This window comes from Phoenix dactylifera, unplaced genomic scaffold (genome assembly GCF_009389715.1).
Source record: "Phoenix dactylifera cultivar Barhee BC4 unplaced genomic scaffold, palm_55x_up_171113_PBpolish2nd_filt_p 000345F, whole genome shotgun sequence".
Lineage (NCBI taxonomy): Eukaryota > Viridiplantae > Streptophyta > Magnoliopsida > Arecales > Arecaceae > Phoenix > Phoenix dactylifera.
In genome coordinates this window covers 123,989-150,323 of record NW_024067804.1, presented here as the reverse complement: position 1 = coordinate 150,323, position 26,335 = coordinate 123,989, and the positions used below count along the sequence as shown (strand labels likewise).

At 41.8% G+C, this 26,335-nt stretch overlaps 1 protein-coding gene across 4 annotated transcripts; it reads right to left on the bottom strand.

The window, feature by feature from the left end:
- Positions 1 to 646: 646 nt before the first annotated feature.
- LOC103716160 (uncharacterized protein At3g27210) lies at positions 647 to 7,179 on the bottom strand. 4 transcript variants are annotated; one of them, XM_039118398.1, is made up of 4 exons: positions 7,027 to 7,179; positions 6,663 to 6,906; positions 1,469 to 1,549; positions 647 to 1,358 (listed from the first exon to the last, which is right to left on the bottom strand). In XM_039118398.1, the coding sequence occupies exons 1-4, from the start codon at positions 7,036 to 7,038 to the stop codon at positions 901 to 903; spliced, it is 795 nt and encodes a 264-aa protein (XP_038974326.1). In that variant the 5' UTR covers positions 7,039 to 7,179; the 3' UTR covers positions 647 to 900. The 4 variants fall into 4 exon arrangements, with proteins under 4 accessions (XP_038974326.1, XP_038974328.1, XP_038974325.1 ...); XM_039118400.1 differs by having other exon boundaries at positions 6,663 to 6,901; positions 7,027 to 7,176; XM_039118397.1 differs by having other exon boundaries at positions 7,007 to 7,175.
- Positions 7,180 to 26,335: the final 19,156 nt, after the last annotated feature.

Below are 26,335 nucleotides of genomic sequence, written 5' to 3'. Positions count from 1 at the left end.
TATTATGCTCTGTTGTATAATACCATGCAATGTTCTTTATGGTCATTTTATCATACCAAAAGTACTTTCTCAGTTTGTTTACCAAACATATGTTAAAGTGCCACAACATTTTAAAAATATAATTACCAAAGAGTAAACAGCTTTTTATAAAAACTCTACTTCAGAAAACTCTACTTCCAAAAACTCTATTTCTAAAAGCTCTACTGCCAACAGCTCTTCCAAACGGGGTCTAAAGCCTATAGAATGAAGAAAAGAGAATTTTACAGTGTAGAAGAATGATAACCATAAAGAAAGAAAAATATATGAGAAAATACTTACATGCTTATTTATAATATTGAGAAGTAAAATAGCGACAGCCACATTCTTGAATTTTATGGGCTACACTGGATAAATATTTCAGATAATAGAAGGCAAACAAAAGCAGCAGTTGTGTAACTCAAAAACAAGGCTCAGATTAGCAATTCTCTACATCTTAGCAAACCCTACAAACATTTTGCATCTAGGATTATCAACTTTAAGAAATGCACAAACACTAAGAACAGTCAAATTTACCTAACATGCACGCCCCTCGGTTCTCCTTCATCCTTCTGCGGTATGTGGATTTTCTGATCACTGATATTACCAAAAACTACTCTAGAGATGCATGTTCATAAAATGATTAAGAGTGCACTTTGATGACAATTAGGTATTAACATATAAACACATCTGCCATTCTTTCTTCGTTATACCAATTTCCATCATCCAATACTTCCAAAGGTATCCAAGGAACGGCTAATATCCAGATCTATATGAACACTAAAATACAGATTGGACATCTTAATAGGGTTGCTCGAGTTGCAGCAACCCACAGGTAGACTAGACTCATTGAGGCCAAAGTCATCTCTCAGATCAATAGTGACATCAGGCAGCGCAGGGTCCTTGGCTCATTTTCTGCCTCCTCTCATCAAAGCTAAAACTCTGTACCAAGCTAGGCAAGCAACAATGTGCACTTTTCCATGTCCTCTTTTTTCTGTTCTTGGGGTCTCTAGTGGGAGTGACCTCACTGCTGTACACAGAATTGGCTCCAGAGAAGTAAGGAGTTCCATCTAATGATTTTGGAGGTTGATCAGAGTTGATTTTGCAACCATCCGGCTTTCCGTTGATTTCTACTTTCTCTCTGTCAGAAGCATTTTGTCCCTTGACATCCTTTTCACCTTGCGATGATTCTCGAAGAAGTTCAGCCAGTTTTTTTCTACCAGTGGGAGAAGGTTCTGATTTGGAGTCAGAAAATTTCTCAATAAAGAAAGTATCATTTAGTCGAGGTGTTGCGGGTGTGGTTATCTGGTAATTTGGAGTGCTGCCACGAGACGGAGTAAATTCTGCATAAAAGAAAATAAACTACTGTTATATTCTTGAAAATGGAAATTGTATTTACAACCATAACAATACATTTTGAAAATCAAATTTGCTGAAGCTACAGTGGTTTTACCTCCATTGACACTGTAGAAATCATCTTCACAGTCAGAGTCTAACCACGCCCGTGAGTCAAAAAAGATCTCCTCCTTACTACCTGCCGAGTCATAGAAAGGACAACATTAATGTAAAAGTTGATGCTAAAAGTGCAACAGATAGAATTTTTGTCAATGCAAGACAACCAAGCAACCTGCAAACAGACCTGCTCTTTTTCTTTAATAAGATTAAAGTGGCTGTTTATGATAAATTCTACAAAAGCTGTGCATTTATGGATCTTTAATTTGAGATTCTATCTTATTGCAGAAATCTTAATGGGAACAAAAGATTAGGGACTAGGGAATCTAACACAGGAAAATATTGCCAGCCAGTTGCCACAATTTATGTCTTAGCTATCTTAATGAAGGGGCTGATAAATGAAAGTATTTACTTTACAGAAGCTCTAAAACTTTATTAAATTGATACTGACCAAATCCCTCATATCAACACTTGTTTCGATTTATATTGTTTATTTGAGAAGGTTACATTATACTTGAAACTAGAAATGAGTGGAGAACTTTAGCAAATCTTCCTAAATCGCAGAATGATAAAAGGGTAATTGCATCTAATGCAGAGAAGAAACAAAGCAACCATGAGGAGTTATCAAAAAGCAAAACTACATTATCCAATTCTTCAATGAGGGAAACTAATTTCCACTTCAGTTGGATAGAACACAGATATCCTAGGCAATTAAGTTTAAAGTTAGTCCTTTCTAAGGCCCCAATTTTCAGTAGCACATTGATCCGCTTTCATGCAAATCATTAACCAGACAACATGCTATAACCCTGCAAGCATATCATCCCTGCCCATGCTCATGGTGGAAGAGCACCATAAAGTAAGCCAGTCATTGCCATTAACTGCAGCAAACAAGGAAAAGAATATCTGGTGCTGCAGACAAGCATTACCCCTAGTGGAGTCTTACCCTTGGTGAACTACCATGAAACTTGTACCCGAAGATCAAAAACAAAAAACAAAGCTATTCTCAATCATCTCATTTCCTTTCTGTGATATCGTCATGCAGTGACTTTGGACATAAAAGTCGTTGTCAAAATAAAAGCTTGACTAACGTTAAGAACTTAGACCTCCGCATGCTAGCCTTCAAAATGCACTTGGACCACCATCCACCAACAGGCCTTTAAAGGAAGATACAAAATAGAATACCCCTGCCTTTCACATCCAAGAACTTATATTCTCCTCTTTTAATTGAATCCTACCCCTCCTTTGATAAGACCATTAACCACATAAATTTTCATCATTAATTTTTAATGCGAAAGATAAATGCAGATCTCTCGTCCCCTTGACCAACATAAGAGTCCCCTTTTGACCAACGTAAGAGTCCCCACTGAGGTAACAGCAAACAAATTCAATGGGTAAACAGCCAGTATTATATTGTCAATTCAAATATCAGATGCTTACTCTATCTCCCTTCCCAATCGCAAACATAATCCATCCTGAAATCAATGTAGTGACTTTGCTTCGAGAATTTCTTCCTCACAATCCACTATTCAAATCCTTTAACCCAATAATGCCTTGTCACTAGTGTCTTTCTATATCCTAAGCCAACTTGGATTGGCATGCCAACCCTTTCCCAGTTTACATGATAAATACGTCTTTGAAACCCTAAGTTTGTGCAAAATATGTCTAAGCTAAATATTACATGTTGGGAAAGCTGCTAATCTATATATGGAACAATATGTATTAACAACAGTATCCTTGAAGAAAAGAAAATTTAAGCATATAAGCTACCAGTTCCTAGTAAAGCCCTCTAAAACAGATTCCAAACTTTTCTGCCAAAACAGGCATAGGGCTAGAGTACTTCTTTCAACTTCACATGTCTGAAAGCAAATTCGAATTTCTTGTTGAATTCAAAGATGAGAATGGTCACTCAGTCTGTCTTCTTGGATGGTGGTACCCATTGTAGTGGTTTTCAAAATGGGGCAGTAAGTCAGCATTTCTTTCTAGGACACAAATGGTACAGGGCTTGCAGATATGATCATAGATTTCACGGGCAGAGGTTTCTAATGACTAGTCTCCACACAATTTCCATTGGCATTTTTAAACCTAACAAATACTGCAAATATGAGAGTTTGAATCTTTGAATGTTGCAAGCTACCATAGTTTGAATTCAGCACTTGGTGCCAACCACCAACTTGTAGGCTTGCTCATGACACTTGCATCAACTTGATGATTTATAAATAAAATTTATTTTTATATATAGCAAAATAATATGTAAGGATTTAGCGACAGCACTTGCATTTGATATCTACTCAATGTGAATCTAATAGTTTCCATAAACATGACATGCGTTATGTTGCCTGCATATGAATAAAAACATCATACGAAACCTTTTCTAAATACAAGGCAGACCAAGAAGGATTTCCTTTAAGAATTTTAATTCAAGATAAAGCTTGGAAATACAACTTCACCACACTCCACATTCAACCAGTGCTATCTCATCACCACTACTAACCGTACTATGCCTAGGATTATTTAGGAAGTTCCCAACAAATTTAGTAGTGAAAAACTTACCTAATGTAAGGTTTTATTCTTCGACTGAAAAAAGATTTACTATTGCAATTTCTTGCCAAATACTTCAAAGTAAAACCTCTATCTTCTCTATGTATTTAAGAAAGAAAGTATGTTGATTTTACTAGGCTTCTACTTGATTTATTTATGTCTAAATTAATTTCTATTTTAATTCATTAAGAAAGCTAGAGCTCATTAATAATTCATATCTAGATACAAAGGGTTATTTTTCTGAAGTGGTAGTTAAGCATGGAAACAACCATGCTAGGTTATTATCTGGGGCAGAGGATTCAAACAGAATATAAAATTGCTTGTACTGACAAATTGATGATGGAATCAAACACACCAGCTAATTTATTGTTTTGACCAATGCTTAATATCTCTACCAATAATGGACAGGATATGTTTTAAGTTAATAGGGAAAAGACCTAATGACACTTATTTTCTACTTCCATAGATGGGTATTATATTGATACAATAAAACAAAATGCCGTTATTGATTTTCAAATCTGGTCAGAATGGAATACCAAATTTCTGCAACAAGTTATATAATGATGTCACATTTCTCAAATTTTATTTTCTGGGGAAATTTTGGCTTTAATGTCATTGATTGGAGAGGAACAAGAAAAGTAATCAAAAGAAAAAGAATATCATCATAGCATCTTGAGTAGAAAAGTATAGTTATCTAAAAGTGGGGAAAACAAACAAAAAAGAAGGCAGTCTTGTGTATTATTTCTGAATTGGACACTGACAATTTTAAGGACTAAATTTTATTTATTTAAAATTAAAAAAAATAAAATATCCAATTATAATTTGGAGTTACCAAAAACTATATACAGAAACTGGAGAACATATAGATTACTGACACACCAATAACAAATTAAAATAAATTATTTCGGGGAGTTCAAGCACTTAAGATATGTTTGTTTACCATCACACTTGAGATGTGTGTTACAAAAGTGGAATTATAGTAGCACCAAAAAGGATAAAGTAAATAATGAATACACTGGAAGAGCACTATAACATATAATGTTTGGAGAATTGACCGAGATAATTTGGGTATTGAAGAAAAACACTATGAGTGAAGACCTAATTAACCCGGACAAACGTGCTCAAGAAAGATTTTCTTTTTAAAATGGGTATTAGACAAAAGATGTAGCACCTATGACGTATAAATGGATAAGAGAGAATCACAAGGTCAATGTCAAGAAGCAACAGCAACTCTTGGGTACTTGCAGTTATGAGTCAAACGTCAACATCACTTCGTTACCATGATAATATATACTCTTCATATGTTTGAGTTAAATTGATATGGTAGAATGGGTTCAGAAATATATGCCATCCAAAATGAAGTAAAAGGGCAGAAATCAATTATTCAAATTAATCATCAATGCAACTTGGTTAGAAGGAAAGCTGCATCGCTTTATTTTCTCTTTTTGATTTTACATATTAAAGTTGAGATGTAGTAACTGAGGCCTAACAGTAAATACAATGCATTTTACTGAGGGCTTGCTCTTGGAGGAGGTCCCTGGTTCAAATCCTTGGTATTGTTCAATAGATACATGCATGCATACATACATATATATATATACATACATTTATACATATATACACACATATACATATATATACACATAAATACATATATACACACATATATACATATATATATACACACATATACATATATATACATATATACATATATACATATATACATACATATATATACATATATACATATATATACATACATATATATACATATATACATATATACATATATATACATATATATACATATATATATACATATATATGTACATATACATATATACATATATATACATATATATATATATATATATATATATATATATATATATATATATATATATATAATATGTGTGTATGTATGTTAATTAATATGATGAGAATTGAGAAACAAGGAATAAAGTACCAAGGATAAAGACACTACAGATGACTTAGAAAAAAGAAAGAAACTAGAAATAAAGAAGGCCTTAATAAGTCAGGAATATAAAAAGTTATGATACTAAAGCTTTCAAAGTGATAGACAAATGGATGCTGATATAACCCTTGGATTACAACAGCCATGATCATGCATCAAATAAAATAGATATCCTGACCCAACAATTTGAGCACTTCCCATGCTGCTGGCTTTTGACTATCCAAATTTCATGATTAGATAATCCAATTTGATGATTCCATATTTCAATTAAAAGATCAACTGGTATATTAGAACCAGAGCTTCAACAACAAAGACCAACAACCCAATACTTATTATAATGAATAATAATATGAACGAAAATATAAAGACACTATTAACTATCTAGTTCCAGCTTACGTTCCTGAACCCAATATTCAGTATTCATAAAATAAGTCTCAATATTAAGCGAATAAGAGCATACTCATGGACTTAAATAGAGAAATATAAGAAGAAATTAGCATCAACCGAACAAAAAAGCTATGTTTTTAAATCCACCAACCCCCAAAAAGCCGAAAAAGAAAAAAGAGACCTACTGGTAGGCAGAAAAAGGCAAAAAAATTCTTTTTTCTTAAAAAGAAAAGCCAAGTTTCCACCCAAAAAATTTTAAAAAAAAGGAATAAACGGCCTCAAAAGATCATACCAAATACTGGGTTCCTAAGATCCAATCCGGAGTCCACAACCTTGCCCTTGAAATCAAACCCTCCAACTGGGTTCTCCCCATTCAAAGGCTTCTCTTTGGCAGGACAAGGAATGAAGACCTTCTTGGCCTTGGAGCCTAAACCCAGCCGAAATCCCATAGCGGTGTCCGGATTCTTCTGAACCGAAGCGCAAGAACCCATCTGTATCGAAGAAGTCTTCTCACCCAATAGCCTCAAAGCTCTGATCTTTCCAGCGTTAGCAAGAAAAAAAAAGAGAGAGAATGTTAGAAAAAGTACAGAAAAATAGACAAAAAGAGAGTTTTTATAGAACGGTAGCAGATTCTACTTGGCTTAAAGAAGGGATACCAAACATCCCATTTTGCTAGAGATAGAGAGCCTCAGAGAAGTCCCCTGCCCTTCTGAGGAGTAGAAGAAAAAGAAGGGGGGGTTGTCCTTTTGATTAATTCCTCTGTTAATGAAGGAGGGTGTTAGGAAACTAAACTTCAAGTCACTTGAAAGGAAAATTAGAGAGAGAGAGAGAGAGGGACTTGAAAGGGAAGGGAAGTCTAGGGAGTGGGCAATTAATGCCATTAAATGGGTCCCACCAACATGAATCAGTGGGCATTTTATCTTTCTCCTAACTATTCATTGGGTGGTGCCATTTCCATGTGCACTGAGTTGAAAGCTGGAATTTTTTTTTCCTTTTTGCTCCTATAGTCCTATTGTCACATGTACCAATAGTTCCAAGCTTTTTAACTTAAAAGATTGATTCCTAGATATAAAGCCAGCATTTTTTTTATTTCAATACATGCAAGGCTCTGTTTCTCTACATTGGTGTGGACTTTGGTGTGTATAGTAATTGGGAAGAGGAGTACTTTATTTATTCGCACCTGTAAAGGATATATTAGAGTTGTGTAACTGCCATTGTTAAGAATATAATCTAGTTTTGTTAAGAATATATAATATCAGTTTTATTTTGTCTCATGTGAAATGTGGGATGGGGATCAGCTTAGGTGGGGGAGGCAAGCATGACAGTATTTTTTTTTGTCTCATCAGCAGGGAGAATGATCTGGGGCGCCAATAGGTTCATGCCACATATTCTCTAGCCCATATGATAGGCTTGGCAACTCACACATTCAACTGCCCCCCATGGGTTGCACCATGCATGAAAGGGGCACCTTTTGAAATGTCCATCAATGTGCTTAATAAATTTCTTAAAACCATCTAACATTGAAGTAGCAACTTATGATCAACAAAATTTATGTACCCCCCAAGGAAAGCGCACACAAACTTTCTTGTATCATATCAATTTTTACAACTCATATTATTCACCTTATGTAGCCTAGCCAATCCCAAATAATTAGAAAAAAGCTGAATGGTTATGATTATGAAGATAAAGTTGTATTTTTCGTGTAAAGAAAGGTGAATTTTTTCATGCAAAATGACCATTCAGATTGCCCACCGGGTACTTTGAAATTTATACAGATGGATGAATGTTAAAGTTTTAGAATGTGCGAAAGTAGATAAATTCTTCTTCGGTGTGAAAGATACAATGGTACGATAGTATTCACCTTGTAACACATAGTAACATCACACTAAATAAACAACATCTATAGAGAGCAAATGACATATATTAAAAATAAAAGGAAAGGATATTTATCAACTTCTTTATTTGTTATTTTACTTGAAGATGCATTAGACTACTAGTAACTGCCATTCTTGAGAACAGGTCATGGAATATAGATTAGAAAGGTGGGGTATGACAGGATGATTATTTTGGTATTGCTTTTGTCTCTATCTCTTGTTGGGGCTGCTGCAGAACAAACGTGTGGGAGATAGCGTTGGAATCTTCATTTAACTAGACAATTTGAGTTGCAACTTTTTTATTTGGTACAAAAGTTCCAATCTTTGTACACCGAGTTGATAGCCTACGTTTTTTTGAGTGGACAAGAAGAGGAATTTTCATGCCACCAAGGTGGTAGCCCAGTTGAAATGGGGCGTTTGCTTCCAACCAAGTGGTTCCAGGTTCGAAACGCACGGGCATCGATTAAATTCGGGGACCGGATGCCCCACGCCTGGACACGGAGTTTGGAAGCGCTACTGGTCGGCTGGTAGCCTGGGTGGTGCCAGGTGTGACGTACTCACACGGAGGGTCGGATCGGATAACTGAGTCGGCCTACGGATGGGGAGGGTATGAGTAAAATAGGTCGGGGTGCCCAACACACGACTCAGTCTACCCGCGGGGTGGGGGCCCAGTGGTCGGGGCTGCTACGCGGGGGTGGGCTTGTCCCTTCCTCCCCCCTTCCCTTTTTGTTTAGCAACAAAAAAAAAAAAAAAAGAGGAATTTCCATCACGCCTATGGGTGTTTCATGGGGTGTAAAAATTGTAGTGCTACTCAAGGCGTTAATTAGAATGTTTATTAACTACCATAAAAATAGAATGTTTATTTTGTGAAGTTTGTTGCATAAAATTAGTTCTTTGCTATTATTGCTGCAATACACTTGTACAATGATATTGTATATTCTCTGGTTAATTCATACTATAGCTTTTTACACGCTTGTCTAATAAAACAAACGGCACGCTACTTGATGTAGATCAAACATATCAACCTAGAATTTAAAATAAATGCCAATTAAATCAAACAAAAGTAACAGGAGAAAAAAATTAATTTATTCAAAACAAAATAAAAGCCAAAACAATGAGTTCACCATCTTACACTTCTACTGGAAGACAAACTCTTGTATATTGGATCTAAGACTCAATCTAATTTAATATTGATCTAAATTATAAAGTTATTAAAATTAATAATAAAATAAATATAAGTAGTACTAGACAGGGTCAAAGAGTAGGATCCGCCATATCAAGAAGCCGAATCGCAAGTTAAACTTCTGAAGGCCATAACTTGGTCATACAATGCCTGATTAAAATGATTTTTTTTTTTTAAAAAAAATGGATAGATCTACAACTAAAAAGTTGAATTGGGACAAAAAAAATCAAAAGTTTTCTTTTCGGTAAGATTTTGGCCAATGTAACTCTTCATCTAAGAAGAAACAGGTGAAGCGACAGAAGGTAGAGTTGATGTAGAAATCGAGATCTACCACCTAAGAAATTTTAATTTTTTTAGAATATTTCTAAATTTTAACTTTTTTCTAAAATATATCTATTAGTTATATGTCTTTTTAAGAACTTAGTCCTATTCGAACTAAGAGAAAAGTCTAACCCAAATTATGAAAGGAGGGATTTCGCTAGTGATGAGGCCGAGGGTATCCTCCAAACCGCAGAGCTCAGTCCCCACCGGGCTCAAACAGCAGAAGTGATTGCTTCTCCTCCGAGGTATTGTCCGCTTTAGGGGGGGTTCATAGTCTCTTTCCCATGCATGATTTTGCCCCACAAAAGGCGCCTTTAAAGAGAAAGGGGTAGCCCCCCTCTATTTAAGGAACAAACCTCTTCGTTATTTAGTCGATGTGGGACTAAGTTCGGACCCTTTATTCCCACAACGTAGCCCCCCCAGCGGAGGGGTCTGTGCCGAGGTCAAGGGCTCTCAACGAAAGCACCATTGATAAGGTCGGAGGGTATCCTCCCAAACCCCAGAGATCAGTCCCCACCGGGCTCAAACAGCGGAAGCGACTGCTTCTCCTCAGAGGTATTGTCCACTTTGAAATGGTTTCATAGTCTTTTTTCCAACGCACGGTTTTGCCCTGCAAAAGGAGCCTATGAAGAGAAAGGAGTAGCCCTCCTCCATTTAAGAAACATACCTCTCCGCTATCTAGTCGATGTGGGACTAAGTTTGGATTCTTTATTCCCACAACATAGCCCCCCAGAGGAGGGGTCTGTGCCGGGGTCAAGGGCTCTTAACGAAAACACCACTGATGAGGCCAAGGGTATCCCCCAAATTCTAGAGCTCAGTCCTTACCGAGCTCAGACAGCGGAAGCGACTACTTCTCCTCAGAGGTATTATCTGCTTTGGGGGGTTTCATAATCTCTTCTTCATGCACGGTTTTGCCCCACAAAAGGCGTCTCTGAAGAGAAAGGGGTAGCCTCCCTCCATTTAAGGAACATACCTCTCCGCTATCTATTCGATGTAGGATTAAATTCGGACCCTTTATTTCCACAACAGCTAGTATTATAAATATATAGGCTATATACCTTATTTTAAGAGGTGTGTGGATGATCAATAAGAAAAGAAGATTTAAGTAAACCTTACTTTCGTAATTCTTCCATCTTTTTTTCATTTTTTTTAGAGATTCGAGTTGAGCACGTTGAAAAATATCTTCTCGTATCATTATAATTTAGCAATGAATCTTAATATAATCTAATTTCAATCTCCTTCCTCTTTTATTATCTCAACAAAATGAAAGTTGATATGGGTTTTCCTTTATTCAGTGAAGAGAAAATGGTCCACATGCTACGCTATTGCTGTTTTGCCCTGTCATTTTGTTGAGTCACTTTTGGAAAGTAATCCTGAAAACAGTGGCATATGAACTTTGACCATGCGAACTTTGACCATGTGATTCGCCTTTTTGAAAATGCCCATGAACTAACATGGCATGTTCGTACCCCAAAAAAAAAAGGGAAAACGAGTGTGATAGCAAAGAAAGAGGTGATAGCTCTCTTACAACTCTTATGCGTATAGATTTAAAACGAGGTCAGGAATGCTTTAAAAACGAGAAAGAAAGAAACAAAAACGAGCTAAGAGCCTAAAAATATATTAGTGAAGTAGGTTCTAAGAAGATAGAAGTATTTTGTCCGCAAGCTAATCTCTATAATTGTTTTTTGATTGCCATTGACAAAATTCTGCTAGGGTAAAAGGAGTATGATATCACAATTATTATAATTTCATTGATTATGCACTTAGATGGTACAAGCATTGAGTAGACAAACAAATGAAAATGACTTATCAACTATAAGATCCCGGCTTATCAACTCTATGGTCCAAGCAGCGGATGTAGAATTGTAGATAAGCTAAGCAACTTACAAGCTGTTCGAGCTCAACCTGAATCCAAGCTCGAGTCAAGCTCAAACAGTTTTTGAGTTCAGCTCGAGTAGCAAATTATTCAGCTCAAAAGCTCATGAGCCAAATCGAATTTGTGTATGTGTGTGTGTATTATTTTATTTAGTTTAATATTTTAAACTTTTATATTTTTTAATTATATTTTTAATTATGCTTAAGGCTTAAATTTGAGCTCGAGTATGGCTCGATCGATATTCGAGTAGAGTCGAGAAATATTGCACTTTTTTTATCAGTAGAGTTCGAACTTAGATATTAAGATTCGATTGATCTCGAATCTAGTTTCAGGTCTGTTTAGAATTGAGTCGGGCTTGAAACACTAGCCATTTGACTTGGCTCAATTTCATCCCTAGTCCACTCAAGGAGAGTGGAATAGCTCAAGTGGATCACTTCTTTGACTTTTGTACAAGATTTTGTCCTAAGATGCGTATGTGAGTACTCAGCAGATACCGCCGAAATAGGGGAGCACCCATCTTCCTGCATTGCGAAGAAGGCTTAACAGTTGCGAAACCATCACCGGGAGGAGAACCATTGCAGAACGCCTGAATTAGCTAAATCATTCTATAATCTCCCGAAAGTGTTGCCTGATTGTGCGTGCCATTGGAAGCGGAATGGTACAACCATCACCTTATCTCTTTCTTTTCCCTCCTCTAGTTCAAAGATCACCTACCACCATCACCAGCTTCCGCTCCTCTAGTTCTCTATCTCTCTCTCTCTCCATCCACCCTCCTCTCTTAGTGTCCTTCGTCGCTGCAAAGTACCAGTGAGCCCTATTGTCACGCCCCGAGCCCGAGGCGCGGCAGACGCCGCACGCCCGCACGGCGGGCCGCACAGGCGTGCAAGGCATCGGATCATATCAAAGCAGATACAGATATTCAAAACTGACATAATTATTTAAATTTATTCAAAAGCAGTTTTACAAAATTTTAAAATAACATTTGCTAACATAATTCAAATGTCCAAACTAATCTAACTGAAATGCCAACAACTAATGGAATCATCAGAAATCTAACGCACTCCCCAATCCCGTGCGATCAAGCCTCTGAATCTGAAAAACAGAGAAAATAAAATAATGAGCTACACTAGCCCAGTAAGCAACAAAATACCCCAAAGTGGGGTCAGAGCATATCAGATCAAAATACAGGATAATGTCTGGAATAAATCATAAATAACATCGTTTTACTGTTTTCAAAACTTATTATCATTTTTCCAAAAATCTGATACCAGAATCTCAACATGATAGGCTACGGCCACGTAACCCAGTGGCATGGGTTGCACAAGGTGCCAAACACCACTATTATTAAGCACCGGTGGTACGGTGTTCAAATACCACTATTCTAATCACCGGTGGTACGGTGTCCAAATACCACTATTCTAATCACCGATGGTACGGTGTCGAAACCGGTTTCTCACAGATTACAAGTCGACAGGTCCAACGTATAATCCCCATTGGCGGGGCCAGAACAGAACAGAACAGATCATAGCCATGCTGAGAATACATATATATAAAAACAGTTTTCATAAATTTTTCCAGTCATAGTTTACGGATTTCAGAGCATAATTTTCAAATGAAATTTAACATGCCAGACCCATTTTACTAAATACAAAACATATTTCAGAATTTAATCTACTAATAATTATTTTAGAAAAATGCACTTTGAAGCATTAAGTTACTTACCTCTTCTCGCTTGATCCCTACTTCAGATAGGCGAATCAGGTTCACCTGTTTAAATTTAATTAATTCCTTGTTAATTTCAGAGCTAAGCAAAAATCCAAAAATAATACTACTGGGCACGGCCCAACAGGACCCGGAGTTGGTTCATAATGAACATGGCCCGATAGGGCCCACATCAGACACGGCCCAATGGGCCCACATAGACTCGGCCCAATAGGGCCCTCCCAAGGTTGGCCTCTAATTTGTTCATTTATGCAATAAGATTTATTGCAGGGACTAATACTTAATTACAGGGTACTATTCTATAATAAAACTTGAGTGAGGGGACTAAATAAATATAGTTGGGGGCCTTTATGTAATAAATCTTTCCTATAGGGATCAAATACAAATTACAGGAGTCCCTATTTCTGAAATAGCATACTGCCAAGGGCTTAACTGCAAAAAAATCTGTTTATTGGTTTCAGGTTCGAGTTCGGGTTCGGATTCTCGGGTTTGATCTGGATCCAAGTTGGGCCCATGGGGGTATTGCCCAACTGGGCCCAACCGGACTGGACTGGGCCCAAGTTGGGCCTGCAATGGACTGGGCCCAACGGCCCAGTTTGGCCCGTGATGGGCCTCCTCCTTCCCCAAACTCCCCCCCACGAACAGGGGGAGAAGAAGAGACGGAGGAGAGAGGGAGGTGGCCGGAGGGGGTGGCCGGCTTGGGTGGCCGGGGGCCACCCCTCGATCGACTGCCAGCCAGCCGCCATGGCGGCCGGCGGCGTTGCAGGGACCGACGGGGAGGAGAAGCAACCGAGATGATGATCTCGGCTGCTTGGGCTGAAACAGAGGAGAGGAGGATCTCGACGGAGGAGGGCTTACCGGCGGTCGACGGAGGTGGCAAATCCCGGCCGAGGGAGGCTCGGTCCGGCGTCAAGCGACGGCGGCGATGTTTGAAGCCGAGGGGTTGGATCTCGGAGCAGGGGAAGCTCGCAGAGGGGATCCGGGCGGCGCTCGGTCGGGAAGACACACCGATCGGAGAGGAGGAGAAGGGAAGGAGGAAAGAGAAGGAGGAAGAGGGCTCGGTTTGCCCTAGGGAGGAGGATTTGGGGGGTTTTTATCACCCCCCTCGTGATGGCTCTCCGCCGCGAAGATCGCGGCGGCCGAGCGAGATCCGCGGCCGCAGTTCGGCCGCGGATGAGCTGGAGGGGGGGTGCCGCGGGACTAGCGACATCCCCGCCCCGATCATCCCCGGAAGAGCCGGAGAGGATCGCAAATCGCGATCCTCTGTTCCAGCCTTCCAAAAAGAGAACGGGACTGAAGTCGGCAGGGGCTGCCGACTTCAGCCCGTGTCTCACACCTATCCCCTGCTTCCACCCCTATCTTGGTCATTTGTCGATGAGCCTCACCACCTCCATCCTTCTTTCTCTCTCTGTGTCAACCCTCACCGAGGATGCTGCGCCACCGGTCAACGGCCGAGCCAACCACCTCCACCTTCCTCTCCTATTTTACCACCCTACCTCTCTTTCAGCCTCATCTCTCTTTGTTTCCGCCTGTGGCTGAGAGGCAACCCAGCATCGAAAGACAGTAAGCGCGGGATCCTGGGAGGCGCTGGCGGCATGGGTGGCTGTCGCCCCCTTGATTCGGGACATCTGGATATGGTTAGTGACGGCATAGTATTTCAAGCCAAGCACGTTTTTAGAGAAGCTAAGGCCGCAGACTGGATAGCCTCGTATGTGGCGAATTACTTTGGGGTGTCATGTGAGTTAGAGAGGGAGTTATCTAGGACGCTCTATGATTTACTATTTTTTTTTTTTTTTTTTTTTTGATGTGTATGCTAGAACCGCATGTATCATCCATTTTAGTAAAAAAAAATAAAATAAAGAGTAAGTGCAGCTACCGTAAGCCATCCATCCAATTCCCCTTTCTCTCCTTCGCCCTCTTTCTTTCCTTCTTCTCTCCTCTCCTCTCGGCTCCTCTCCCCTGCAGCTATTCCCCTTCCCGTGGGCAATGGGTCGAGGTTGCCCCTTTTTTTCATGTCTATCCTCTCTGACCCAACCTTTAATCTTTATGAAAAAAGGTTTCCCCATCCAAAAACCACAACCCACATTACTGACATTCTTTCTTTCTTCAAATATTTCTCCAGCTAGGCTTCATTAATGAAATGTGTAGGTGAACGGCAGTCAAGACCCAGAGAGAACTTGCACAGGGTCACTCACTGATCAAGGTAAAACTCTAGTCCTCTAATTTCTATAATTTAATCTAATTATTAGGTTAAACCATACAAAATCTAAGGCTAAAGTTAGAGTTGAAGCGTTGGATTTGGAAATTAGGAAACTAGAAAATTAGTGATTAATTATTTAAATTTAGCAAGGAGGTCAGTTCCAAATTTTGTCTTACTAATGATTGATTTATTGAGCGCATGGATCCCATGCGCGAGCACCTATACAGATACGAATATTTTTATGTGTGTAGACATGTGTTATGTACCAATGTTTTTGATGTTGTATGGTTTATTATATGAATTATTTCCGTATAAGGCGTGATACTGAATTATGTGTAAACATGCTTAACATATCGTGCATAATGAACTTACAATAAATCTGGAATACCATGTAATTGCATAATTGGAAAAAGAGGAATGTGGACTGATAGATCGCAATAGAAATGTGACGTGCATGATTTATCAGCTTCGAGCTAGGATACAATACTATGATCGCAAAGGTGGTTCAATCCTTAGGCGACTGAGGCAGTCGTCTAAGACCCCGGCGTAAAAACTCTTAGCTATAAATGCATTGAAGCCTCCAAAAAACTTTTGGCTATAAATGCTTTGAGGCTCCAAGCCTAAAGACTTTTAATTATAAATGCATTGGGCCCCCAAAAGACTCTTAACTATAAATGCATTGAGGCCCTCAAATAATTTTCAAATGTATTTGTTAAAGCAGGAAGAGGGGTGGCGTTCCGACGAGAAGTATTTTCCGCTTTAGGGGCAGGTCACCCTCGGGCGGTATTTGCACTTTGGGGCGCATATACCCCTCACGACTTTGTCCTTTAAAAAGGCGCCTCTGAAGGAAAGGGGTTGTGCCCCTTCTTATAAGGCACAATCCTTTCTACTACTCAATCGATGTGGGACTAAGTTCCTGGCCCCCTCCACCCTCAACACTAGCCTCCCGAGCGGGAAGAATTCGTGTGGGGTCTATGGGGGGCCCATGCTTGCGTCCCGACGAGACCGTTTTGGGGGCAGGTCATTCTCGGGCGGTGTCCGCTCTTTAGGGCGCCATATACCTCCCATGGTTTTGTCCTTTAAAAAGACGCCTCTGATAGCCAAAAAAAAAAAACCATCTCAACACTCAACACTAGCCTCCCGAGCGGGAAGGGAAGGGATTGTGCCCCTTCTTATAAGACAATTTTTTCCGCTACTCAATCGATGTGGGACTAAGTCCCCAGCCCCCTCCATCCCCAATAGTATTTATTATTATTAGTGAGTTCACCTTAAACCTCCAAATTTATTAAGCCACTCCTACATGATTATGATTAACCATGGATGGAAATATTGTATGTTGCAGGCAGAGTCGTAGCCATAGATAGTTCAACAGGAGCCAAAAGCTTAGTATGTAGTGGCTGGTCACAAATAGAGTCGTGACTGTGATTAGTCCAACTGATGGGATGTTAAACCATCATTGAATCCGAATATAGTAATCAAGTAAGATAATTATTTATTAAATTATTAAAATTGCTGATTTGGTGATATATGATATGTGTTGCTGGAAATTGGACCCGGGGGCGATCGTTGGTCGAAGAAAGGGAGCAGCGGGTGTTCACAGGGGAGCGGCGGTCCGTCGGCGGGCGGCGTCCTCCGTCCGAGTGCCTGCAGAAAAGCCGGTGGCCGGGTCTTCCAGCGCCGGCCCTCCGACGCTCAAGTCAGAAGGGGGGCAAATTATATGGGAAGAAGAGGAACAGTGTTTGTAGAGTGCGGAGTCTCCAACCCCCATCTGAGAAGCAAGGGCTCCCTTTTATAGGGGGGTCGGTTTACCTGTGATGTGATGGGGCGAGACCACAGTACGGCTCGGCATGTTGTTCGGATCGGCGCACGATCGGGTGAATCATTGCATTGATGTCGGAGGTAAGGCCGTCGTACGACCCAAGCTGGCGCACAATCGGGCGAATTATTGCATTGATGTCGGAGGTAAGGCCGAGATCAGAGACTTATCATAGTTGATTGGACTCGGCTGGGCTGACTTGCCGTGGAGAGCTGCGGGTCCGTAGATAACAGGAGTCATGCGCATTAATTGTGGAGTAAGCCGGAGATCCGCATTAATTGTTGAGTGAACTGGAGATCTACATTAATTGTTGAGTGAACCGAGGGTTTGCAGGGGTCGTGCGCAATAAATGCCAGGGCAGTGGCAGGATATGGCCCTCGGTCGGACCTCGGAAGGGTACGGCCGTAGTGGGTAATCGACAAGGATAGACCTCGGATATCGGAGGTTCTGAGGTCGGATGTTCCGAGGTCGGAGGTCGGACGCCGACCTCAGCTGTACCAGGTCGGCAGCTGTGTGGCCTCTTAGGAATAATTATACTGCTGGGGGAAAAACATATTTCTCCAACACTACCCCCGACTTCCGAGTTCGAGCAGCTTGCAGGCTCGGACGCGGGAAGTAGAGATTATTATTATTAAAGTCGGAGGGAATCACGTCCGCACCCTTACGCTTCTCGGAGCTTTTATAACGGAACCTGCGCCCTTTGACGCTTCGAGGTCGCTTTAGCCGGCGAGCTTATGACGGGGCATGTATCCTTACGTTTTCCGAAGCAGTTGCAACGGGGATGGCGCCTTTTGGGTCTCCGAGATCGCTTCGTGCGGCGAACTCATGATGAGGGTCCCCGGGCCTGATGAGGCGGCGCCTCGATCTCGTGGTCGAGGCCCCCCTCATCAATGAGTATGCCGTTTCGTGCTTCAAAATGAACACGCGGCATGATCTGAGGTCGGACGTTTCCGATCTCGTATTAGCGGATCATTGATCTGGGGAGGTGGAGGCTACATCGGTGCTCCACGTGTCCCGGAGCCTTATTAAATGAGGGGAGCGGGGGTGACGTCCGCTCGTCTTTCAAGGTGATCCAATTTTGCGGACCCATGATGAGGCCGCGAGATCCGATGGGACAGTGTTTCGATTTTGTACCCGATTTATTGATCCGGAATGAATGTGGTGCCTCGGCTTCTGAGGCCGACACGCGGCGCGATCCGGACGGGGCATGGAAACCGATCCTGTCGATCTGGGCCGTCGGGGGGGTCTATATAAACCCCACGAGTCTGCCCTAAGAGTTCTATTTGGTTGCCTTGTATTTTTGCCGTCTCCTTCCTCGCTCCACCCTTCGACCAAATTTTGCCGACGGTGCCCGGAGCGATTTCCGGCGATGTCCCGTAGGTTCTCACCCTGTACTAGCTAGGGTTTCTTTTCCTCCTCCCTCCTCTATCTTCAGTTTTATTTTATTTCATTTTCCTGCAAAATGGGTCTCGGTCCCGAGGAAATAGGGTCGAGCTTGTCGGGGGAGGAGTTGGAGTTGATCCGCTCCCGGTTCTTCTTTCAGCCCGGGTTTCGTCTCGAAACTGCGGGACCGGAGGATAGGGCGACGCGGCCGCCCCCAGGTCGGATCGCAGTTCACCGCGAGACGCTCTGGGCCGGCCTGCGGTTCCCTGTTCACGAGTTCGTGAACAACTTGCTGGTCGAGTACCAACTCGTCCCAGCACAGCTTGTCCCGAACTCGTGGAGGACCATAATCGGGTTCCTGTCCTTGTGTCTCGGGCATGGGATCCCGATCTCCGTGAGCGTCTTCCGTCGGTGTTTTCTATTAAAGAAAAACTCGGCGGACGCAGAGTGGCTGTACTTCGCCTTTCGGGGCGGTATGTCACTCTTTCATGGTGCCCCTTCCTCTATTCATGAGTGGAACGGGAAATTTTTCTTTCTTGCGTCCGAAGTGCCGTGGGGGTTCAACCCGAGGTGGGGGCACCCTCGGTTGAAGGCTCTCAACAGGCTCTCCGAGCCCTCGGAGAGGGAGCTGAGGGTCCTGGACTCCTTACGGGCCCTCGGAAAGGGGTACGACCTGATCGAGCTCCTACAGGAGGACGCCCTGGCGAGCGTGGGCCTGAGTTCGGCACGCCCCGAGGGTAAGAGTAGTTACACTACCTTCTCTTTTTTATCTGTTCTTTCTTTTTACTAACATTGGTCTGACACTTAGGAGAATTTTTAATTTCAGATATTCCCCACATGCCGACTAGCAACACGTCTCTTTTCTCGCGAATTAAGAGGCGAGAGGCCGAGGCTGGGGGGGCTATTCCCCAGCCTCGAAAAAAGTCGAGATCGGCCGGTGCTTCCTCATCGGCCGGGGCGAGAAGCCCAGAGGCGGGGGCCTCCGCAGCTGACCAGGGGCGGACGTCGGCCGTCGGTGATGCGGGCTCGGCGGCCTCGCCTTGTCCTGCCCCCGTCGCCCAACGGGGGTCGACCATGATCCACCAGCAACGATCGGGGCCTGAGCCGAGAAGAGGCCCCGAGGTCCCCAGTTCGGGAGAGCCGAGCTCTTCAAGGGGGCCAAGGGAGGAATTGGCCGAGCCGGGGTCCCCTCTCCTCGAGGGGAGTTCGGCTCTACACGACGCCGATGTCGCACGAGCCGTATTTCGACGTGCGATGCTTCCAGCGGACCGGGCCAAGTTCCGGAACTTGCCGCTGGAAGAGATCGTCGACGGTACCTACCGCAATACCGTTCGGGTAAGCTACTTTTCCAACTTTCCTTAAGCTACTGGCGAACACGCTGTATGTTTTTCGACTCATAATCGCTTCATCCGTTTTCTCTTGCAGCACATTCACGAGGTCGACACCCTGGTATTCATTGCCCAAGGGTGTCAAGAAGAGACTCGGCGACTCAGCCGGCAATTGGAGCCGGCTAAGAAAAGAATTGCCGAGTTGGAGGCGGCATTGGCCGAGGCCGAGGCGCGGAGGGAGGCCACTGAGGCTGGGCGCTTAGCTATGGTCGAGGTGCTCGAGGAGGAAAGGGCCGCCCATTCGCTGACCAAGTCGGCCCTGCGCGCCTCGGAGGCGCGACTGGGGGAGGCCCAGTCCGAGATCGCGGGCCTCAAGTACGAGGGCGGGGTCTTCCGCCTCAAGATCGAGCAGCTTGAGGCGCGGGAGAAGAGGGCGCTCGAGCGAGCCGAGAATGCCGTGGAGCTCTTCAAGGAGTCGGAGGAGTTCCGCGACATGTTAGAGGAGGAGACTGTGGACGGGTTTCTCCGGGGTTTTGATAACTTCCGAAAGCAGATGGCTCGGATCTGCTCCCAGTTCGACCTTTCAACAATTCGTCCGAGGATGAATCTGGGTTACGGGTCTGACGCAGACGACATTCCCGCTATCTTGGTGATCGGTTATTTCAATTTTGAAAATAAACCACGCAATAGCACGTATCCCGTAGGATAGTGATTACGGGTGTCGGTCCACAGGGATTGGAGACAAGTTATTTTTCTTTTAAAAATAAATCAAAAAGAAGGATTTGCTAACTTGATTTAACTAAATTAATCTATGAGTACGAATTGAAATTTTATCAAAGTAAATAGATCTAGGGTTTGGAATCCACCACATAGCATTGCATCAAGGATTGTGTTCTTAGTTTTTATCTTTTGGAGAGGCATGCAATATTGGCTACAAGCCTTTTAAAATAAAAGCATAAAGAGTGTTAGGAAAATCCATCTTCGGTATAGAATGAAGTGTCTACCTAAGTATGCTAATCTAGGGTGCAGCACACCTCATCTTCCTAGGCATGGATTATCTTAGACTACTTTAGCAAACACGAATAGTAAATGGCATGCTCAAGGTTTAAACATCATAAGAGAAATATTTCATTGAAGATAAGAATTTAAACAGGCTCCAAAATAATTAAAAAAAATAAGAACCACAATTGCCCTGATACATTGCTAGGGCTTCATCCAGCCCTAGACTAGACGTTTAGCCGAGCATGGCTTCCGGACGACCTCCCATCTTCAAATGAAATTGATCACCTCCCATTATTCCCAAAATATCACAACTATTCTCTTTCCCCCCTCTCTCTTCTCTCTTTTTTTTTATTTCTTTCTCTCGGCTGGTGGCTTCTTTTCTTCTTCACCGAAACAGAGTATCCTCTGTTTCTTCAAACCGAGCTCTCCTCTCTTGGACTCCACCCCCAACCGAGCTGCTCTCTCTCTTGCTGATGGCTCCCTTATATAGATCCCCCGCAAGCACGTGGATGGCTGGAATCACGGACTCGCCGGGAGGAGCGTGCGTTGCTGCATCACGGAAGAGGGACGCTGATCACGGAAGGATGCCATTCACGGACGCGGTGCTGGGAGCTGAAGCGGAAGGTGGGCTGCTGGCACGCGATGGGAGAAACGCGGACGGCTGGAGCGGAAATGGTGCTGGGATTTCGGGATCACCGGATTGGAAGCGATGCTGGTACGGGATCTTCAAATGGAGAAGGAAGATGGCAGACGGGCGCAGGATCCGTGGAGGGCGCCGTGGGACCGCTGCTGGAAATGGATGATCCGTGGGATGCTAGAGCGGCCGTGAGGCGCGATGCAGGGGCTCTCGAATCCGGAAGATGGGGACGCGGTGCGGTATCGCCGGGAGGAATCCGGGACGATCTGCTTCGGTGTGCTGGGAAGGAAAGAAGTCACCGGCTGGCTGATTTGGGAAGAAGGTCTCCCGTTTCAGCGCTGGGAAGGAGAAAGGATTTCTTCTTGGAATGAATCTGGGCGAAGATGAGGCTCGGTGAAGCGGAGAGGATCTTGAAACAGGGGTTTTGATTCTTTATTTAACGTGATCCGGGGGCGATCAAGGGTATGGCTGGGCTGGGAGTTATTCATGGAAGGAGGGAATACGCTAGGAGGATGCGGAGAAGATCCGTGAAGCTCGGGATGGCTGGAGGTTGAGCTTTGAATCGCGAAGGCGGGGGAGGGGAGGACGTGGAACAGGGGAAAGAAATGATTCGTGAGCTGGGATAAAATCTTTGGGCGCTGGATTGGATGCGGAAAGGATGATCATGCGGCTTGTTCCAAAACAGGGGAGGAGAAGATAAAAGAAATTGACATGGAAGATGAATACGGGAATGAGTAGGATATATGAATTTTTTTATTATTTATATTTCTTCTTCCTTTTTAAGAAAAGTGGTTGGGGTCCACTCGGGTAGGTTGGAAGGGCTTTGTTCTGAATCTAAAATAAAGGAAGTTTGGACACGTGGAGAAAATGGGAGAGGCCTTTGTTTTGCCAAGTTGGAAAGCTTGGTGCACACGGGAAATATGACGTGGACAAAGGAATGAGTAGCTTCATGCACATGTGGGAGAAAGTAGTCCACACATGGAACAGATTGAGACTAGTTCGTGAATCGGATGACTCGACCTGCACACACATTAGACTAAATTAATATAGAAAATTAAACCAAACTTGAATTACCTCTAATAATTTATTCAAATGAAATGAGAGGGGAAACACATTTTCTTCTGTTAATATTTAAAATATGTGCATAACAATAATAATAAGTGCTATGTAAAATAGATAAATTTGTACATTATTTAGCACTTATCACACCCCCAAACCTACATTTTGCTAGTCCTCGAGCAAAATAAAATTAGAAAAGAAGGAACTCTAACTCACTTTCGCAGGCATCGCGATTGCATTTATCATATGCAACAAGGCTTTAAACCCCTAGGTTACCCTAGTGGACGAGTTATAGTCTCGTGAGGGTTTCCAGTGAAGATACCCACAAACTTCAATATTAAAATAAATCATTTATTGTTATGATTATATTTTTTTATTATTATTTTTATTCTTTTTTTTATTATTTTTTTTTGATCTATTAAGTGAAAATCAAATTCCAAATGCATACTAGTAAAGAATTTCAAAAACTCTTTCTTTTTTATATTAAAATCTAATTCAAGATACATAAATGATAAGAATTTCAAAACACACACGGTTTTATTTACTAAGTCAGCCCAAATTCTAGGTCAAGATGCAATTCAAGTTGAAGTCATTAAGTTTCCGTTCGGGAGTTGTAAGACTTATTTATACTGGAGTGCTCGGTGAAATCTGGACCGTACACAAGCTAAGGGTTCGGATCTCCAAAATATTGTTAATACTAGTAATTTCCAAGGATTGGTCGAAAAGACCTACTCACTGATTCAAAATCATCTTATCTGCAGGATTTCGAGAGTTGTGGATGTTTACTTTAGTACCTCACGGGCTTTATCTGTAATATTCCAGTTTACTCGAATTTTTACAACGACGGCTTTCACACTATTGTCTTTTCGGTCAATACAACATTTTTTTTCACCTTTTTTTTTTCTTTTTTTTTTTAAAGAAAGATATATAAATTGTGCACTTTTACTCTTGTGGTGATTTTTCCGTGTAACGAGCAATCAGTCGACAACTCTCACACCAGTTGGCATAAGGTGTCGGGCATCAAGACTCCCCTACGGACTTATGCTCGAAGTTCTCATCACAAGCCCACTTGACCTTTGACAATAGGTAGCCCTTTTCGATGTTCCTGACTAAATCCATTTTTATTGATGTTTTTTTTTTTTTTTTTTTGGATTAGATAAGTATGATTCATCAGGGTCCAAGGTTGCTACCATACTCTCAACATAATATCGAGCCTAGACCTTAGAAGGGTCGGCCAGTGTGTAGTGAAATTCCAAAGTATTAATTAGCTTACAACTCCCTAAGAGAGACTTAATAAAAAGAACTTAAATTTGTATTACTTCCCACTAGTCATTGGACTTTTTAGATTTTATATACCTTGTGTGTTTATCATTCTCGCATAAATGTATATAAATTAGGTTTTTTTTTTTTAACAAAACTTTTTTTAATAATTATTTTATAAACATATTTTTTTTAAAAAAAATATTTTTAATTTTTAATTTTTTTTTTAAAGATGATTTTTTTTATTTTTTAACTTTTTTGATGAAAATCAAGATGAATACCCCCAAACCTAAACCTAACATTGTCCTCAATGTTAAGAAATAATCTAAGAGAATTGGGTTGCCTCCCAACAAGCGCTAAGTTTATTGTCTTCAGCCAGACACAGTGGGTCCTTAATTATTTTGATAAACAGGGTTCGTTAAATTAAGGGATTCGATCAATTGCCCGTCGGCAACACAGTCTACATAAGGTTTTAACCTTTGACCATTGACCTTTAAAACATGTCCACCATTGAGGTGTTGGATCTCTACTGCACCATAAGGAGAAACCTTTTTCACTACGAATGGTCCATCCCACCTAGAGCGAAGTTTACCCGGGAAGAGTCGCAACTTGGAATTGAATAGCCAAACCTTTTGACCAGGTTCGAAGGACTTACGGTTAATATTTTTATCATGAAAAGCCTTAGTCCTTGCTTTATAAATTTTAGCATTTTCATAAGCCTCATTACGCAATTCTTCAAGTTCACTTAGTTGGAGTTTTCGGTGAGGACCAGCTACTGCCATGTCTAAGTTAAATTTTTTTATAGCCCAGAAAGCTCTATGTTCAAGTTCTACCGGTAAGTGACAAGCTTTACCAAAAACTAATCGGTAGGGGGACATGCCAATAGGAGTTTTGTAGGCGGTACGGTAAGCCCAGAGTGCATCATTTATCCTTTGAGACCAATCTTTCCTATCGGGACGTACCGTTTTCTCTAAGATGTGTTTTAACTCTCTATTGGACACCTCGACTTGTCCACTCGTTTGGGGATGGTATGGGGTAGCAACTTTGTGGGTGATGTTATATTTGCGAACCAAAGCCTCGAAAGATCGGTTGCAAAAATGAGATCCCCCATCACTGATAATGGCTCGGGGTGTACCAAAACGACAAAAGATGTTTTCATGTAAAAATTTAATCACAACCTTGTGGTCATTAGTTTTAGTGGCGATAGCTTCTACCCATTTTGAAACATAATCAACCCCTACCAGAATATATTCGAAATCAAAAGATGGTGGAAAGGGCCCATGAAGTCAATACCCCAGACATCAAAGATTTCTACAATTAAAATAGGATTGAGAGGCATCATATCTCTACGAGAGATGGTACCCATCCGTTGGCACCGTTCACAAGTTTGGCAAAAGTTATGGGCATCTTTGAAAAGTGTGGGCCAATAAAATCCACTTTGTAAAACTTTTGCTGCAGTTTTTCTACCCCCAAAATGTCCCCCACAAGCTTGTGAATGGCAGAATGAAAGAATACTTTGAAATTCACATTCAGGGACACATCGACGGATGACTTGATCGGGACAATACTTGAATAAATCAGGATCATCCCAATAATAGAACTTTACTTGTGAAAAGAATCGGTTCTTATCTTGAGTTGACCAATCATCAGGAAATTCGTCCTATGGCAAGGTAATTCACTATGTTTGCAAACCATGGCGTTTTTATTCTTTGTACCTCAAATAATTGTTCATCTGGAAAAGAATCGTGCAAGGGTGAGGTATTTTCACAAGAGGGCTCAAGAAGAATCCTAGATAAGTGGTCCGCTACGACATTTGCAGTTCCTTTCTTGTCACGAATTTCTAGGTCAAATTCTTGTAGTAAAAGAATCCATCGAATCAGACAGGGTTTGGTATCCTTCTTTGCAAGAAGGTGTCGAAGGGCAGCATGATCAGTGAATACGGTAACCTTGGATCCTAATAAGTAAGATCGAAACTTGTCTAGTGCGAATACTACCGCTAGCAATTCTTTCTCAGTGGTGGTGTAGTTTAATTGTGCATCTGAGAGTGCTTTACTAGCATAGTAAATGACATGAGGTACTTTATCTAGCCGTTGCCCTAAGACTGCCCCAATAGCATAGTCGGATGCATCACACATTAGTTCAAATGGAAGGGTCCAATTAGGGGGCCGTATGATAGGTGCAGTGGTCAATTTCGAGCGAAGATTTTCAAATGCCTCCTCGCATGCTTTATCAAAGACAAAGGGAGTGTCCTTGGCCAGAAGATTGCACAAGGGTTTGGAAATCTTACTGAAATCCTGAATGAAG